The 20277-nt window shown below is 39.9% G+C and overlaps 1 protein-coding gene across 1 annotated transcript in view; it reads left to right on the top strand.

Annotated features, from left to right (window-relative positions):
* The window catches only part of Pgm5 (phosphoglucomutase 5), a 172494-nt gene that overhangs the window by 21986 nt on the left and 130231 nt on the right, over positions 1-20277 (top strand). The window contains exons 4-6 of the mRNA XM_048332933.1: positions 4024-4149; positions 5308-5498; positions 6087-6241. Of these exons, the coding sequence (XP_048188890.1) occupies positions 4024-4149; positions 5308-5498; positions 6087-6241 (472 nt within the window). The remainder of the gene's footprint in view (positions 1-4023; positions 4150-5307; positions 5499-6086; positions 6242-20277) is intronic.

The following is a 20277-nucleotide window of genomic DNA, read 5'->3' as shown; positions in this document are numbered from 1 at the left end:
AGAATGTAGTCAAGAATTCAGCGTTAGGCTGGGAATACGGCCTAGTGGTAGAGTGCTTGCCTCGCATACATGAAACCTTGGGTTGGATTCCTCAGCACCACATATATAGAAAAAGGCAGAAGTAGCGCTGTGGCTCAAGTGGTAGAGTGCTAGCCTTGAGCAAAAAGAAGCCAAGGACAGTGCTCAGGCTCTGAGTCCAAGCCCCAGCACTGGCAAAAAAAAAAAAAAAAAAAAAAAAAGAATTCAATGTCTATCCTACCAAATTAAGGAAAAGTGAAGACAGGGGTAGGTTGGGAGGGATGGATGAGAAGGTTGATCAAGACACATTATATTTATAAACTGTTTTGTTGATGGCAGCTCTTTTGTGCAACAACTCTAATAAAATAAATTATAATAATAAAATAAAAATGCAAACATTAAAAAAGAATATTAATTCTGAACCATGTAAGATCAATACCATGTATGCACATCATTTCCTTCCCCTCTAGTTTTACCTGTTGCTATTCCTATAAGACATGTAGGAAGTCATAGAACTCAAATGTTCCATTTTGTTACTGTCTCTAAAAGACTGATTACTCTTTGTATTAAGAGGGTAACATTATTTATGAGTAATTTAACTTTTCTAAAAAATATATAAAAAATGTCTGGTTTATGCTGGATGCTGGTGGCTCACACCTCTAATTCTAGCTATTAAGGAGGCTGAGATTTGGGGATCACAGTTTGAAGCCAGCCCTGGCAGAAAAGTCCATGAGACTTATTTCTAATTAACCTGTAAAAAGCCAGAACTGTAGGCATGCCTTAAGTGGTAGAACACCAGCCTTGAGCACACCTAGACCATAATATATTTTAGAGAGTGAGAAATATCTTAAAATGGACCATGTGTGGGCCATAATGCTAGGCAATGCATACAAAAATCTTAGTCAAATGTTTGCTCAGCTAGTAAAGAGACATTTATCAAAAGCCATGTGATACTCAGGAAAGTAACCGCACCCAGTTTTATTAACTAGTTGGGAACATGCACATACATATATGTACATTTACACAGACTGGTTAGACAACAGAAGGCAAGGGATATGTTATATTAGACCAAATAACTTCAATATGCTTGACTACATATGTTTGGAAGGCCTGGGCTATAAGATGACTGGGGAAACATAGCACATTACCATCAGGAAGATGTTATCTTTATTCCTTTTCGATATCATTGGAATTTGTATAGTTGTCCAAGAGTCCTAAATCTTTGGTGAGATCAGGTTCCAGCTGTTTGCTTTAGTCACATGGCAAAGTTGGATGACTTCTCCTAAAAAGCTGTTGATAACCAGGAGGTGGGTGGAAGGGTTCTCTGGCTCTCAAGAAGAATTTGGAGATAATCGCTCGAGATAATTTATGTGCTGTGTTCTCCCTGGTTTGAGTGTTGAGCAAGGCTTGAGTTAATTAGAAACAAAGCAGCCCTTGGCACTTCACCTTACAGTGTCAACAGCATGAACTGTCAGATATAAACATTTAATTTCCTTGGACTGCTGTCTTCGACATTTTTGTTTGGCATCGTGCGCTATCTGTTGTAAATGCCACGTGTTTTTGTATGCAAGTAATTCAAGAATTAAAGATATTGAATTGAAATTGCCATCAATATTATCCCATGGTAGAAAAAATTGGGGCTAAAAATACTTATTTTATAGATTAGCTTTTATGCACAACATAAACTTCACCTAGTACAAAATTGACCATTTTAGGCATATAGCTCATGAAGATACATTTTAACTTATTTTCTGGATTAATAGCTTCGTCATTTCAAGATAATGAATGATAATTAAAAACAGACTATGCTTCTTATAAAGGAATGACATTACCTTTGAGTGGCCATATATGCATTGAATTATGGGTAAGGACAAAGATTTTGATGTGTGTATTTGACCAAATAAAGGGAAAATTTGACATCACATCTTAAAATGCCATTAATTATATATTATATGTGGATTTCCTGAAAATATTAAGATTATGTTGTGTGTATACCCTTTCAGGGCTGTAAACAAACCCAGGACCTTGTACATGGTTAAAGAGGTGATTAGAAATATCTCCAGTATAAGTTTAAGTACTTGAGGACTCCACAGTAATATTTACTTGATAAATTTGAAAAGCAGTATATATAAATTTTAAAACTTTACTGTGAACTTCAAAAGCAAAGCTCCTGGACAAACTTTTACTACCTTAAAGAGTGTTGTCTTTTTTTTAATTATATAAGGAGGGTTTGTAGTGACATTTCATTCATGTATACAATATATTCCAATCAATCTCCAATTTCCCTTCCCCTCCCACTTCCTAAAACAATTTCAACAGGTTGTTTTTTTTTTAAATAATTACTTATTTATTGTCAAAGTGATGTACAGAGGGGTTACATATGTAAGGCAGTGGGTACATTTCTTGTACAATTTGTTACCTCCTCCCTCATTCCCTCCCTTCCCCACGAGCTGTTCAGTTGGTTTACACCAAATGGTTTTGTAAGTATTGCTTTTGGAGTCATTTGTCTTTTTATCCTTTATCTCTCGATTTTGATGTTCTCTTTCCCTTCCCTAGTTCTAATACCAGTATATACAGTATCCAGGGTACTCAGATGAGATACAGTGATAGCATGGGTACAACCACAGGAAGGGGATACAAGAGGTTCATCAACAAAAAAAACTTACTGTTTCACATGGCATGTTGAAAGTAATCACAAAAGTGATATAACACTTGTTTCCATAACATGGAGTTCATTTCACTTAGCATCATCTTATGCATTCATAAGGGTATAGCCATTGGGCTCTTGTGATCCTCTGCTGTGACAACCTAAACCTGTGCTAATTATTCCCTATGAGGGAAACCATGGAGTCCATGTTTCTTTGGGTCTGGCTCACTTCACTTAGTATAATTTTTTCAAAGTCCTTCCATTTCCTTGAGAATAGGGCAATGTCATTCTTTCTGGTAGAGGCATAACATTCCATTATTTTCAATAGGTTTTATTGTTCTATTTTCATATATGAAATAAACTTTACTTTGACCATATTTATCCTCATATACCTTCCTGGAGAAAATATTTTCTAACATTAATTATGTACTCATTGACAAGTTGGAATAATGTGATCTATTCTGGGTCTTTCATACATCAAATAATGGGACAGACTTTTTATTTTTGGTCATTGAGTATTGACAGACACTAGTAAGTGTTTGCATTTAATGAGGATTTTCAGGTATTTGGCGAATACCTGGAACTTGGTTATTAGATTAGTTACCAAAGAGATTTCAGACATGTTTCAGGAAAATAACCTTAATCTCGAATTCTGCACTTGGATTTGATGGGCACATGGCATTTGGAAAAGTAAGTCATTACTGTGGTCACACTTTTTTTCCTTTTGGGTGTTGGTTGAGGGGCTTGAATTCAGGGCTTGGATGCTGTCTGTGACCTCTTTTGCTCAAGGCTAGAGCTCTACCACTTTAAGCCACAGTTTCATTTCCAGTTTCTTGGTGGAACTGGAGATAGGAATCTCAAAGACTTTCCTGCCTGTGCTGGCTTTGAACTGCAATCCTCAGATTTCAGCCTCCTGAGTACCTAGGATGATAGGTGTGAGCCACGGGTTCTGGGCTTGAAGTCACACTTTTATTTTATACCAGCCAAGTCATTCTTTGCCCGACTCCTACAGGAAAGGCTACACCACGATGATGGTTAGCTGATATGAAAGAGGTGGCAAAAAGAAGTTGGGGCAGGGTTGACATTGAACATTTTTCTATTAAATTATTCTTAAGGTTAATGTTTTCTTTTGCAAATAATTTATAATGATATTAGTGGTAACCACTGATCATGTGAAAAGCACATCATGTGTCCATCGTGCTTTGATTTGTGTCTACAAATAGACATTTAACTTCCCAGGTGAGGTGTGGGATTGTGATGGCATTGTGGTTGAATTAAGTGCTATTAGGCTATCTTACACATTCAAGTCTCTTTCCTGGGTGGGGTCATTGATGTCTCGCTTGTTTTCCTGTTGTCAGTGGAGATTGTGGACCCTGTGGATATATATCTCAATCTGCTTCGGACCATTTTTGACTTTAATGCCATTAAGAGTTTGTTGACTGGGCCCAGCCAGCTGAAGATCCGCATTGATGCGATGCATGGAGGTAAGCTCACGGTTTTCACAGATGGGGTGGTAGAAAAGGGAAGGAGACTTGCATGTGCAGTTCGTGAACTTAGGAGGAAGGTGGGATTCAGAGATGTGCACACAACTTACATATGCTCAGCTACTTGGAAGGCTCTGAAAACTTCAGGGTTCTTAATGTCTTTGTTTTTGGTGTAAATGAAAAAAGTTGATCAAATGAATTTGAGGCTCTGTGAGAGTACAGAGTGGATTACGACAGTAGTTAATTAGTTATTAATTAATTAATTCAGTGCCACTCCTGGGACTTGAACTCAGTGACTGAGCACTGTCCCTGAGTGTATTCCACCACTCAAGCCACAGTTCCACTTCTAGCTTGTTGGTATTTAGTTGGAGATAGGAATCTCATGGACTTTCCTGCTGAAGCTGGCTTTGAACCTTGATCCTCAAATATAATCCTCCTGAGTTTCTAGGCTTACAGATGTGAGCCACAGGCATTTGGTTTAAAACTGTATTTATTTTTAACCTCAGTACATGTCATAATTTAAATAGTCAAATAGTTCAAGGCTAGCACTCTACCACGGGAGCCACAGCACCACTTCTGGCATTTTGATGGTTAGTTGGAGATAGACTCTCACTGGCTTTCCTGTTTGGGCTGGCTTTGAACTGCAATCCTCAGATCTCAGCCTCTTGAGTAGCTACACTATGCTTAATTTTTTGTTTTTTTCAATGAGGGTGTTCTTTATTCAGTTTTCACAGTATTCAGCTTTTATCCAGCAGTTTGCAGTACTTAGCAGTGTTCAAATCATCACATAAAGAATATTGCTAGAGCCCTTCAGAAATGTATATATTCTGCTAAAGCACTTAATATGTGAAAAGCAGCAGATTATAATTAATTGTCTTAGAATTGATCTTTTTGAGGCTACATTTTAGAAAACTTTGCAGAGGAAATTTTCATCTAATGAAATTGATCGATATAGCTTTATATGCCTAATGTAGTGGCACAAAGTAGATGATCAGAAAACTGATGTTCTTTTCTGTCTCTTAAAAAAAACACCTTACAGTTTTTGTTTAAAATCTAGGCTATTAAATCACTTTTATTGTTTTAATCAGAATGAAAGACTCAATAAAAGGATTCTGTAAATATTACATATCATTGTGCATCTTTTTTTTTTTTTTAAAGTTATGGGCCCTTATGTGAGAAAAGTTCTTTGTGATGAGCTGGGAGCCCCAGCCAATTCTGCAATAAACTGTGTCCCTCTAGAAGATTTTGGGGGGCAGCATCCTGACCCAAATCTGACATATGCAACCACTCTGCTGGAAGCCATGAAAGGAGGAGAATATGGGTTTGGAGCTGCATTTGATGCTGATGGGGTAAGTAGGAAAGTGGCAAAGTTTTCTGCATGCTGATCCTTTTACCATGGAAGGATCTGATCACTGGAACTCAGAGAATTAATGAACACATCTGGAGCTGATGGACACAGGGTCAGGTAGGCCCTGAAGGCCTCTGCATCTGCTTTCCTATTGAATGAGTAAATAATGCAATCGAATAGCCACTTCTTTCATTGTTTCAGACTAACATATGTTATAAAGAAGTGATTTATTTTTTTAAAAAAAAAACAATGTCCATGCAATAAATCCTTATTAATGGCTGGTTTTGTTGAAAGTGCCATGTGCTGTTTCACCAGGCACTGCTGAGCTCCACTCCATGGAGAAAGCATTATGTGTTTAGGCTATGAAATAGGCATCCACATTTTCACTGGTGGAACCCATTCCCAGTAGTGCTGAGAGTCTAACCCTGTGATATTCAGGGGTTTATAAGGTTTCTCATGCTTTCTTTGACCCCGTTCACATAATTTCAAATTATTTACATGGCAATAAAATGGCTTGTGATGGAGATGGGAATGGGCTGCTAGAAGCAGATGCTTCTGGCTGATCATTTTTATACATTCCTTCCTACAGGACCGCTACATGATCCTAGGCCAAAATGGCTTCTTTGTGAGTCCTTCTGACTCCCTGGCCATCATTGCTGCCAATCTCTCTTGCATTCCGTATTTCCGCCAGATGGGGGTTCGAGGGTTTGGGAGAAGTATGCCCACCAGCACAGCCCTGGACAGGTAAGCAAGAATGTGACTGTAAATACTTTATGGTAGACCTCTGGTGCCCATGAACCCTTTGCTGGGAATGTGTTGAAAGTGTGGGGACTTAGACACATGCTATGGCCAAGTGGGTATTCATGCAAGAGTCAGGTGGAAAAAGATGGATTTTTGTGCTTTGATTTCAGTGCTTTGCTTTTCTTACCTGTAAAATGGGAATACTGACAGTGTCAACCTATGTGGATCCTTATGAAGAAGTGTAGTTATAGCGACTCATGTAAAACTTGTATCAGGATTCCTGGTCCATAGTAAATACTTCATAAATGCTTAGACATAGAATTTACCAAACCCAAAAGTATGTACAGTATGAGTGAGTAGAGTTGGAGGTCAGATTATTACATTGTGCACAAAAGCTTCTATCCTTATTAGCTGATTGCTTTATAGATTTGTTGTGAGCATGAAATAAGATTTCATGGAAAGCTGTCAACAGGAGTTCATGATGTAGAAGTTCAGGGTTAGCTTTCTTTCTTCTTATCCAAGCCATCCCTGCCATTATTTACTTCATCCTATGAAATAGTGAAAATAGTACATATATTCTAAAACAATAGGTATTACTAATAAATATCATTAAAAGAGTATAGGTATGTATAGGAAGTTAGCAAACCTAGACAAATGAGAACCTGTAAATATCCTGTCCTCCAAATAACCTATGTTAATAGGCAAATTCAATTGTATTATTGGATCTTTCAATATGTATATAATATACTTATATGTTCCAACATATTATAAACATAATATACTTTATAATCCCCAAGAGATCATATTGTTTATAAGCTGCTTGATGAGTAAATCTTTATGTCATGCCATATGCAAATTTTATGAGTAACCTGAAAATGCCTTTCATGGTTGGCTTTCCGATCCAAGGCCACACATGGCATCTGGCATTGTCATTTCAGCCTCTCTTTGTCTAGCACATCTTTCCATTTTACCTCCTGACAATGATTTTTGAAGAGACCTGCCCTGAAGAATCTCACTTTCATGTTTGTGTGGTAATTTTCTTCTAGTGTTATTCATTTGACCATTCCTTGAAGTAAAATTTATAGACAGCGAAATCCATGAACTTGAGCATTCAACTCAATGTAAACTATTATATTGTTAAGGTCATTTATATGTTATATAAATACACATATTATATAAGTAACATTATTTATATATTATATAAATTGCTATCTAGGCACTGCAGGGTGGGCCTCCCGTTCCAAAATCTCTCCCCCAGCTCTACACATAAGTGGGAGGTGGCTTCCAGCCAGGCTCCTGTGGGTCACTGCCCACCTCAGCCTCCCTTTCCCAAGCTCTAGGCCTCTGCCGGTCATGGCGTGCCCATCACAAAGACAGAGCGGCCCTCTTCCCGCCACCAGGTGATAGTCCCTGTGGCAACCCTGAATCCTAAGGGCTGTAGCAGTCCTGCTTTCCCCCAACTAGACTGTGAAGTTCCTCAAGTGAATCTGCTAAAGCTCTCTTAGAAGGACCATATGTGTTAAACGACTAACCTTCCAAAAGCCTGGAAATAAGCCAACTCTTGGAATTTATTTCTGTGGCCTTGGTGTTAGGGTGGCCTGTTGCTTCTTGTTCCCTTGTCGACTTTTTCCAGTTCTCCACTTCCAGCCCCACCTTGTGGCTGTGGTGATAGGCTAGCTGGAATAAATAGGATGATTGAAACTAGTGACAATGACTGCTTTGGTGTCTTGCCAATTTTATTTATTTATTTTATGAACAATTACTTATTTATTGTTTAAGTGATGTACAGAGGGGTTACAGTATCATAAGTAAGGCAGTGAATTTGTTATCTTCTCCCTCATTTCCCCCTTCCCCTCCCCCTTTCCCTCTCCCCCCATGAGTTGTTCAGTTGGTTTACACCAAGTGGTTTTGTAAGTATTGCTTTTGAAGCTATTTGTCTTTTTATCCTTTGTCTCTTGATTTTGATATTCCTTTTCCCTTCCCTAGTTCTAATACCAGTATATACAGTATCCAGGGTACTCAGATGAGATACAGTGATAACTCGGAGACAGTTGTAATTATTTTCAACATGTCATGTGAAACCATAGCTTTTTACTTTGGTTGATGATCCTCTTGTATCCCCTTCTTTCTTTCTCATTTTAAATGGAGCAATGATTGCTGAACTTCTCAACTCACTGGGTTCTATGAATCCTGTAACATGATCTTTGTTGACTGTGAACATTCGTTTGAACTTTTTTTATTTTTGTCAAACATGGTCTTAAATTCGGGGCCTAGACCCAGAGCTTTTCTGCTCAGGGCTAGTGCTCTACCACTTTGAGCTGCAGCTCGGTTTTCTGTGATTAATTGGAGATGGGAGTCACATGGACTTTCCTGCTCGGGTTGGCGACCATCACCTCTCAGCCACCTGAGTAGCTAGGATTACAGCTGTGAGCCACCAGCACCAGGCTGAACTATGGGGTTTTTTGTTGTTGTTGTTTATTTCCCTTCCTCCTCCCCAGTTCTCCCCCTCCTGCCCGAGTTGTACAGTTGGTTTACAGCACATTGTCTTGTAAGTATTACTGTTGCATTGGTTCATCCTTTACCCTTTGTCTCTCCATTTTGTTGTTCTTCCTTTCCCAAGTTCTAGTATATATGTACACAATACTCAGGGTATCAAAATTAGTTACAATGACATCAGGGTAAAACCATAGGGAATAAAGACAAAAGAAAAAGGCATAATTTCTCATAGTATGTTGAAAATAACAACACTGATAAATCACTTTTTTGTATAGCTTGGAGTTCATATTGCTTAGCATCATCTTATGTGTTTATATGTACATAGCTATTGAGCTATTATGATCTTCTGCTAGGACTATCCTAGATATGTACGAATTATTACCAATGAGGGAAACCATATAGTTTATGTTTCTTTGGGTCTGGCCCACTTCACTGAGTATGATTTTGAACTATGGTTTTTGTTGCACACTACACTGTTCATCCTAGTTCTTTCCAATTTCATGAACTCTCTGTCCTTACTACATACCTTGGAAGTTTTGTTTAAAACCTTCCATTCCTGCCAGGCACTTGTGGCCTATACCTTTAATCCTAGCTGCTCTGGAGGCTAAGGTCTGAGGATCATGGTTAGGAACCAGCTTGGGCAGAAAAGTCCATGCATGAGAGCTTATCTCTAGGCAACCAACAAAAATCTACAAGAGGAGTTGTGGCTCTGTTGCAAGCAAAAAAGTCAAGGGAGACGACAAGGTCCTGAGTTCAAGCCCAGTTTAAACAACAACAACAAAAAAAAGAGAGCGGAGACTGGAGCACTTGCCTCACAAGCATAAAGGCCCTGGGTTCAATCCCTATCATTGAAAAAAATTAGGATAGGTAAATACATAGAGTTAGTTCTGGCCTAAGATAATGAAAGCTTTAGGGAGATAGGAAGTGAATATTAATGGGTACAAGGAAGAGTGAAAGGTGGGGGAGTCTTTCTAAGGTAATGAAAATGTCTTAAAATCAAAGTAATGGTTGCACAACCCTTCTGTAAAAAAATATTAACTTGTATTTTAAATAAATAAATTGTATGTGTAGTATGTATTGTGCTTGATGTGACAGTATTAATTTATTCTGTTTTTGAGACATTGACATAGTGTCTTGTCTGAGCTAAGGATCTAAGGCACAAGTGACCACAGGCTCCCCCCCAAATTGTTATCTATATATTATAATATAAATGTAAATTATATAATATATAATATATATCCATGTAACCACTGCCCAGATAAAGGTATAGAAAGTGCTATCCCCAATTTCCTGTGCCTCTTCTAGTCTTCATCAGTAACCACTGTCATAATTTCTGTCAGCATATGTTCACCTGTCTAAAGATCAGATAAACAGCATCATGTACTGTTACTTCTTTTATTTCTGCCTTTTTCATTTAATACTTTATGTTTTTAATACTCTGTACTACTGGGGTTTGAAGTCAGAGCCTTTATCTTCCCAGGCAAGTGCTCTTGAACTATGACTCCAGCTGTTTTTGCTTTGGTTCAGTTCTTTTTTGAATAGGGTCTTGCATTTATACCCTGTCTTATCTCAGTTGTAATCCTCTTATTCATATTTTGTACGTAGGTGGGATGACATCACGTTCCCAGCCTTTTATTGTTTGGAATGGGATCTTGCAAACTTTTTGTCAGAGTTGGTCTCAATCTGCAATCCTCTCAGTCTCTGTTTCCCAAGTAGGTAGAAGTATGAGCGTGAGCCACCATGCCTACCAAGTACATACTTTTGATTTATCAATACCCATTGCACGTCAGTAGTTTATATCTTCTTGTATATAAGATATTAACATATGAGTACATCACCATTTAGTTTTCCAATCTCCTATTGATGGACATTTGGGCTCTTTCCAGCTATTAAGTATCATGAACAATGCTGTATTAGTATCATTATGCAAGTTATTTGTTGAACACCTTTTTAGAAACTCATTCCAGGGTAAATATTGAGGGAGTAAAATGCTAGTCATATGACATCTATATGTTCTGTTTTACAACAAACTGCACAACTACTTTCCATTTTACACCTTAGTTTGCAATGTGTGTGAGTTCCAGTTGCTTCACATTTTCAGCAGCATTTGGTGGGGCTAAATTCGTACATTAAACCATCCCAGAGAGTGAAAAGTTTGACTGTCATGGCTTAAGTTTGCATTAGCTCAATAACTATGACTTTGAGGTCTTTTTATATTGACCTTTGTATAATTTTTATCATATATCTGTGTGAAATTTATTTGCCCGTTTTTAAATTTGTCCCTTTGCTTTTTGTTATGGATTTGTAAAGATTTTTATGGGTTTTTTTGGATTTCATATTTTGTTATAGATGTAGTATCACAAAAATTTCCCCTGCCTGTTTCCTTGCCTTTTATTTTTCTTATTAGCATATTTTGGTGGCTCTATGTTTTAAGTCCCCAGGAAGTGAGCCAGATAGAATGCTGAATAGTTTGCAGGTTATTTAATATCATAGAATTGTGTCTAATTATAATACTTTCCAGGAAGTACAATTGGATGCAGAGGGTCCCTGAGAAAACAGATGAGATGATTTCCCAACTCTCCTTTGGGGCAGCCAGCAACTTTCCAAACTATCACCAGGAGAGGCTGGTTTCATTCTGACAACAAAAACCATTTGTTCTCTTTTCTTGTGGAAATCTCCCAGTAGTTCTGGATTTCACTTCATTCCCACCCCCCAACTCCACCCCTTTCCTTTCCCATTAAATCTCTGTTTCTCCCTCAGAAACCAGAGGCCTTGCTTAGAAATTTCACAAAGGCCCTGTTCTGATATGTAAGTGACCATTTAAAAGGATTATTCATGCTTGCTGGTTGAGATTCAGAATTCCGTGGGGCTCTGACGTGGGGATTTGTTTGGGGTATTTGATCTGCATTGTGGCTCCCAAGTGGATTCTCATGATGGACATTTCTTTCATACTCCAGTTTCAAAATGAAGATCTTCTCGGTGTTTTCCCAAATACCTTATATTTAAAAAAATAATTCAATGAAATCATAGGATTGTGTTCATAAATGCCAGGCTCAGAAGAATAACAATGGAGTAGTTGAAGCACCTTGATGAACCCACTTACCTAAACTCCTGGGATTCCAGAATGAAGAGGGGAGGTTCTCCTTTGAGACTTATGAAGTACTTAGACAAAAGTTTATTGTTCCCAGATCATTGTTATTCCTTGCGGGAAGACTTTCAGTGTTTTTCATTTCTATGCTCACAGTGCCACTAAAACAAGGATTCTATTTACCCTGGAATAATAAAGATTTAGCCTTGAAACCATTCTTTTGGGGGCTCTGTCATTCTGAGTATGTCTGATTTATGGTTGCAGATGAGTTGGGCTGCTGAAAACATTTTGATCCAGATGATTTGAAAGAAGTAATGCACATTCAAAGCATATTTGGAGCCCAAGGCCCATCCCCACCTCACTTGGAGGTATCACATGACACTGTGTCATCATTCTTCAGTAATATTTATGAAGCTCCCATTTGTGCTTGGGTCTATGCCAAGGCTGTGTAGAACAAGGCCAACATCCACAGGTAGCCTGGCTCACTTAGAATATTCATTTTTTTCAAGCAAGGCCAGATTCCTAGGAGCCAACTCTGAGGAAGATGTTTTGACTATAAAGAAGATCCTGGGAGGGATGGGAATGTGGCTTAGTGGTAGAGTGCTTGCCTTGCATGCATGAAGCCCTGGGTTCGATTCCTCAGTACAACATAAACAGAAAAAGCCAGAAGTAGCACTGTGGCTCAAGTGGTAGAGTGCTAGCCTTGAACAAAAGCAGCTCAGGGACAATGCTCAGGCCCTGAGTCCTGGAAGGCTCTCACCCATAAACATGCTGATGAAGGAATGAATGTCACTCCACCCTCTCTTTTCTCTTGGTGCTACCCCAAAGTTCACCATTTATTCCCCCCCCAAATTTTTATTAAGCACTTCCTGTGTTCTAGACATAGTCCCCTACCCTGGTAGAACTTACACTTCAGTAGGAAAAGACAAAGAATAACAAGAATGCAGGGTTGGAGGCATGGCTCAGGTGGTAGAACACTAGCCAATGAGTGGGAGCAAGCATCACACAGGAAGTTTGAGTACTAGTCTTGGACAAAAATAAAAAGAAACAACAAGTATATAAGCTAAATCTAGTTTCCACATACAAGAGAAAATATACGTCTGGTGGTATGCAAGTGTATATATATGTTATAACTGAAATATGGTAGTTTCAAGGGAGATCTCAAAGAGTGTAATTCCTTAGAAGGCCAAGACAGAGTTCAAGAAAATAAACACCAGGAAGTGGGTACTTGAAAGGGGTAAGGTGCGTCAAGGGGAAAAGGACAGATGAATGAAGAGGAGAAGAGAGGAGAATTATAGTCAAGAATTCAATGTATATCCTACAAAATTAAGGAGAGTGAGGGAAGTGGGCTGACTAGGGGAGGGATGGGTGAGAATGTTGGAAGGACTGACATCAATCAAGATGTATTGTATTCATAAACTGCTTTGTTAAATAGCAACAGCTTTGTACAATGACTTAAAGATAATTTTTTTATTTTTATTGTCAAACTGATGTACAGAGAGGTTACAGTTTCATACGTTAGGCATTAGATACATTTCTTGTACTGTTTGTTACCTCCTCCCTCATTCCCCCCTCCACCCTCCCCCTTTCCCTTTCCCCCCATGAGTTGTTCAGTTCATTTACACCAAACAGTTTTGCAAGTATTGCTTTTGTAGTCATTTGTCTTTTTTACCCTGTGTCTTTCGATTTTGGTATTCCCTTTCAGTTTCCTAGTTCTAATACCAGTATACACGGTTTCCAATGTACTCAGATAAGATACAGAGATAGTGTAGGTACACCACAGGAAGGGGATACAAGAAGATCATCAATAATAGAAGCTATGGTTACACATAGCACGTTGAAAGTAGTTACAACAGGGATATAACAATTATTTCCATAACATGGAGTTCATTTCACTTAGTATCATCTTATGTGTTCATAAGGGTATAGTTATTGGGCTCTTGTGATCCTCTGCTGTGACTTGCCTAAACCTGTGCTAATTATTCCCTATGAGGAAGACCATAGAGTCTATGTTTCTTTAGGTCTGGCTCACTTCACTTAGTATAATTTTTTCCAAGTCCTTCCATTTCCTTACGAATGGGGCAATGTCATTCTTTCTGATAGAGGCATAAAATTCCATTGTGTATATGTACCACATTTTCCTGATCCATTCCTCTACTGAGGGACATCTGGGTTGGTTCCATATTTTAGCTATGACAAATTGTACTGCGATGAACATTGTTGTGCTGGTGGCTTTAGTGTGTTCTTATTTGTAGTCTTTTGGGTAGATGCCCAAAAGTGGGGATGCTGGGAACCCTACTTCATTGTTGGTGGTAATGTAAACTGGTTCAGCCACTCTGGCAAGTGGTATAGAGATTCCCCAGAAGGCTAAACATAGAGCTCCCCTATGACTTAAAGATAATTTAAAAAATAAGAAAAAACATAGTAAAAGAGTGAAGAAAGAATAACTAATATAGGAAAAACATAGAGCAATGCCCATTGTAATACTGACAAGGAAGAGAAGAACTTAGCGTAGCCATAAATGGCAGGGCTGGAGCATGTTGCTTGGATAAGGCTGCCAGGGAAGGACTCTCTCAGGAGGTCAGGGGTCATCAGAATCATGCAGCTGGACTGGCCCTGATGCTGGGGATGGAAATGACCCATAGAACACATGTGAAAATACTTATCCCTGCTCCTGTAGTCTATAGCTCTTGGTTGCCAATCCCCAATTGAAAATATGTAGTCTATAGCTTTTTCTTGAATGTTCTCAGTTGGTTGTTGGGATTCAAACAATGTGAAGCTAGCAAGCATGCAAGTATCTACCTGATGGATGATGACCAAGGTTGCTACCACATTCTTTGCATCCATGCTGTTGCATCTCCTGTCAGCATGGTACATGTGGTAATTGGAGACATAGTGATGGGAGTTAGTCTCTACTCCCTCAGCTTGCATACTTGTTTCTGCAGCAAAATGATGAAACTATTTTGAAGGATTAGGGAACCTCAGCCCTATGAAGTCTGGAGTTGTGGCAGACAGGTTATCAGAGGGGAATTGAACTTGTTAGGGAGGGAGAAATACTTCAGCATCTTGTGTTTCCCACACATCAATGTTTGCTGATGTCGCCTGTTGACCAAACCCATTGCAAATCAGAAGGCAACTTGTGGAATTCCATTCTGTGGAGGAACCCTGGGCATTGAGTGAAATGTGGAGCCCCTCAGGGCAACCAGCACAATAGCTAGTCCTTTAGGATCTTCCCAGTTGTTCATCTGCTTATCTCGGCCTGTCCGCTTTCTCTAGACAGTTGAATTGATACTATTTATGAGTCTTATCATAATTGGTCCAATCATTACTTAAAAAGCCCATAAAAATAAGTGTATTTGTCTTTCCCTTGATTGACTTATCTAATATAGACCACTACAAATATATATTTCTTGAGTACCTTTTCTTTGTGTACATTGTTATTTTGTGTATACTTTCTTTGGTACTGGTACTGAGGCTTGAACTCTGTTGGGGATTCATCTTGGCCTTAAGGGGGGAAGGGCGAGGAGAGCACTCCCGAGACACCGCCCTTCCCCCAGCCCTGGGGCAGTGTGGAAGTGAGCCACACCTATCTCCTTCTGGGTCCGGAACCAGAAGGGGTAGCTTTGAGACCATCCCCCACCTTGCGCCAGCGAGCACACAGGGCGGTACTATGGGAAGTGACGTTAGCCCATGAGGGAGGTCCTTGGGAGCTGCTCTTGGATGGACAAGCTCGCCAGCCTATCGCCAGCTCATGCTCAATCCTCCTCATCACTACTATATTACTGTGAGCCCCTCCCAAATAAACCGGATTGCTCTCCGAAGCGTCTCCGAGATCTGTCTGCGCCTGGCTTCCTTGGTGGGTAAGGAGGGAGGAATAGGGGATCTAGTTCGGCCATGTGCACCTTAGGCTAGCCCGTGTCCCTCACTCCACCTTGGCCACCTGCTGGTCAGGTGCCCAGGAGAGAGGGTGAAAAGGGGAGCACTGATAAGAGAGTAAGCTTAGCATCCCGGCACCAGGGGAGGTAAATCTAGCCCAGCAGAACTCAAGGTGTCCTCACTTGTTTTGCTTCTTTGCTCAAGGCTGGCATTCTACTTCTTGAATCATGTCTTCATTCTGTTCATTGGAGTTAAGAGTCTCATGGAATTTTCTACACAGGTGGCCTTCAAATGTCTTTCCTCAGATCTTAGCCTATTGAGTAGTTAGGATCATAAGCATGAGCCACAAGTGTCTATTTTGCATATATTTTTAACTATTGTGATGAGTGCTGTCTAATTTGTGTTTGATTTCTTACTTTTTCCTCATTAAAGTCTGTGCTTTAGGATGCTCTCAGTTTTTCCTCATCCATGGACAACCAGATGGCTTCCCATTTTCCTTAACAATTCCAATTGCATAGGCTAGGCTCTCTGTGGATTGGTGGAGAATTGCTTTAAGATGTGTATCAGGAGCTGAATGGCTTGGAGGTGCTGATAGTGGTATTCCAACTGTTATGGGGTTCAAGGGAGGGGATTCTCCGTCCAACCAGGAGTCCACCACTCAGAGACAGTCTCAAGCAAAAAGATGAAAAAAGATGGATTTATTGGGGAAGTCAGGAAACAAGCCAGAGAGGGAAGAAAGAACAAAAACGATACCAACAAACCAATTCAGCTCCAATGGAGAGCTGACTTGGGATGCCATGGGGATGAGAGATGAGCCAGGGGATGAGAGATGAGCTAGGAGACAGGACACAGGACATGAACATGGAGACATGTGGCATGGTGTAATGGTACCTGAGTTGGCCTGACCCTAAATGGGGTCAGGTCAGGGGGCTGGGTCACAGGAAACTCCCAGTCCCAAGCACTTGACTGACAGGTTCAGTAACCTATAGGTCATGTGCCCACCCCTGTCTCTTGGGATTCAGGAACACCCATTACCTGGGGATGGGACTTTTCTTCCTGCCAGGCACATCCATCAAGACAAGATGCTAGATAGTACAACTTGCCATGTGGCCAATGATGGCACTGGCCAGATCTAACTTTCATATTACACTGACTTTCATCAGTTTCAATAAAATATAGGTAGCATGCTTTCCCCAGTGTCCTTTCCAATTGCTTCTGAGTTTCTACATCTTCAAATCTAAGCCAACATTTTATAATGTCTAGTTTTCCAATATTTCCAGTGTAAAATAGAGTAATATGCCATTGTTATTTTAAATTTTCATTTTTCATGCTAATGGGCTTAAGATATATATTCTAGATAAAAGACCCTTGTCACATCTAGGCACTTTTAATTTTCATCTTTTTTATTTAGGTAAAAATTTGCCTCTTGGTTCCATGTCCAAATTGGTGTCACCAGATAGACACACTTTAGACAGTCCAAATTCAAATGTGTGAATAGCAATGTTTCTAATTTTCCCTCTTCTTCTTGAGTTTACTAACACAATGAGTCATTTATCACTGTTATTATAATCCTTTGAATCATCCTAGATCTACTTCTCCTCCTCTTTAATGTCCCATGAGTCACTGAATTTTATTAGAAAAACCCTTTTATTATTTCTGAATTATTCTTTCCATTCCTGTGTTGACTTTGCCGTTTCTGGGATTCATACTCTGTTGCTTGGATGATGGCCATAGTCAGTGAATTGGTCTTCCTCTCTTCTTCATACTATAGCCTGGATTCTCTCAAGACAGTTGTTCAAAATTAGAAAGACATATTCTCTACCATTTGCTTAAAGTGGGTCAAGGGCCTTGAATGCCTGCAGAAGGAAAAGTCATCTCCTGGTTGTAGGAGCAACTTCTCCTGCTTATACTGTCTCCCTGCTCTCCAGGCATGTGCTGCTTGTTTCTCAATTTCCATGGCCCCTCACACTTCCCGGCCTCACACATGATTCTCTCATTGAAATGTGCTCCCTTTGCCCCACCCCCAACCCACCCTACTCTTCCTTCTCTTTTAAGGCTTGAGTTAAGCTTTGCTTTCTTGGTGAGTCCTTTGTCTTGGTCTTCACTCCACCATAAAGCAGCACATGGAACTCACTCTTCATGAATTCCCTTGGCATGGCATAAAAATACTGGGCATTAAAACACTTCCTTGTCCATTCCACATATCTTGATTTTAGCCAGTACTTGGCCCTGGCATGGTCTTCATAAACACTTACTAAATGAAGGAATGAAATTTCTTCCCTTGTGGATTTCTTTTTAATTTTGGAAAAATAATACGTAGTGCCCCACAGATTTAGTCACGTGATTCTGAAAGTGAACTACTATGAGAGAGCAACTTTTTTTGTTTTTTACTTTTCTGTGCAAAGATAAATTGGGTGATGTTACCCTTTGACCATGAAGAAAAGAAAGAAAGAAAGAAGGCAAGGGGAGAGGGAGGGTGGGAGTAAAGGAAGAAAGTGAGAAAGGGAGAAAACAAAAAGAAAATTGAGTCATGTACTTTTCCATCTAAGATTAAAAACATGATGAATATTTAGTTATTTATTTAGCCAGTCCTGGGGTTTGAACCCAGGGCTTGGGCACTGTTCCTGAGCTTCTTTTGCTCAAGGCTAGCACTTTAACACTTGAGCCACAGCACTACTGCTGCCCTTTACTACTTATATGGCACTGAGGAATTTGACCCAGTGCAGGCTAGGGAAGCACGCTACTCCTAAGCCACATTACCAACGCTGAATTTTTATTTTTGTACATTATAATTTGATGAAGATGATAAGAGTAATCTATTTAAAAATAAAGCGAAGCCTCTCTTTTGAGTTTCCCTTTGTGACTGGGGTCAGGAATTGCCTCTCACTCTGAAGGGCTAGTCCTCTGTGTGGAAGCTTGCACACACTAGATCAGCAATAAACGTTGGTCAAGGTCAGAAGAAAGGAATGGCCTCTAGAACCACCATCCAGTTTCTGTTTTATTCTTTATAAGCAAAATATAAATATTCAGACTATAAACATTACCGTTTCAACTCAAATTGTCTTCTCATTTTGACCCTGAATGTATCACTACTGTCTTCCTAAAGCTCTGGGAGAAACAGTTCCTGGCTTTAACCTAAGACTTTCAGGAAAAATGTTGACTGGAGTTCATGGTAAACCTTGAATCCTACACTCTTGATTCTGGATCTGCTGGAAGTTATGAGCTCAGCAGCAGCAGTTGACCCAAAAAGCATTGATCAGGTTTCAACAGCATTGCTCAGCTACATTCTCAAAAAGTAGGTTAAGCAGATTCCCATCTCTTCTCTCCAAGAGTTTTAAATCAGAGACAGACAACACCAATGAAACATAAAAGATAGGGCTGCAGCACAATGGATTCCCTTAGGAGCTAACATGTCAGCAGTTGGGTGTAAGATGTCTGTGCCTAGAAAAAGAAAGATACACCTTGTCGGCCCATCTATTGCTGTATACAGGTAAGGATGGGTTCCAGGCCTGGAGATTCTTCATCTCATTTCTGATCAGGTTTCTGCCTGAGGATGAAGTTTGTCAGTTGGAATTCAGGCACGTTTAGACTCTGAGAGTGTAACAGAGGCTTGTATTCCAGCACAGAGCTGCTGGATTCAGGGCTGTGTTTGAGAATTTAATGATCTTTACCAACACTCAGATTGCATCAGTCAGTTGATTGTATCACTTACTGTTTTGTGCAGCACAGGAGAAAACTAGCTGAAATGGGGCCTCGATAATGAAGCAATATGGTGGCCCACATAGTAAAGTAGAGATAGCTCTGGGTGAATGTTGATCTAGCAGCTTAAATTGTACTAACATTTGACTGGGATTTTTCCTTCACCTGCTCAGCTTTAGAAGGAGTCTCCTCTTCAGGGTCCTTGCTGTGGCCCTCTAGGCTGGAATTGAACACCTGCAGGACTTCTAATCCTTATCACCTGCATCACTCTATGAGGGCGGGAGATAATTCCCCCCCAAACAATTAAAAACATCACATGGACTCTTGATATTTGTATGGTCTCTATGGTGAAAGCACATATGACCTCTTGCTGGGACCATAGGGGAGGATTAGGCAGATGGTCTTAAGTGGCCCCTCTTTCTCATCAGGCAGAGCCAGAAGGAAGTCATGCCTCCTCAAAGTGAATAGTGGATAATGGGTGCATTTGTTTCCCAAAGCAAGATCTTTCTCTTTTTCCAGTGGAAACCATAACAGCATGATGGGATGTGATGAAAAAGAGGTGTAAGTACCTGAGGGCACTGGGAAACTGAGGACACATTTCTTACATCTTCATTCTGATACTCAGATCACAGTGGCACTGCTTGTCTATGACTTTACATACACAAACACCAAGACCATGGAGTTCTCTTTCTTCCTCTCCTTTTTTTGGTTGGTCTTGGGGCTTGAACTTAGGGCCTAGGTGCTGTCCCTACTAAGTTCTTTCACTCAAGACTAGTGCTTTATCATTTTGAGACACAGAGCTACTTCTGCTTTTCTGGTGCTTAATTGGAGCTGAGTCTCATGTGTTTTCTTGTCTGGGCTGGCTTTGAAGTGTGATCCT

The sequence above is a fragment of the Perognathus longimembris genome, chromosome 1, assembly GCF_023159225.1.
Source record: "Perognathus longimembris pacificus isolate PPM17 chromosome 1, ASM2315922v1, whole genome shotgun sequence".
NCBI lineage: Eukaryota > Metazoa > Chordata > Mammalia > Rodentia > Heteromyidae > Perognathus > Perognathus longimembris.
The sequence above is the reverse complement of the archived record's forward strand: the minus strand, read 5'-3'. Positions and strand labels throughout refer to the sequence as shown.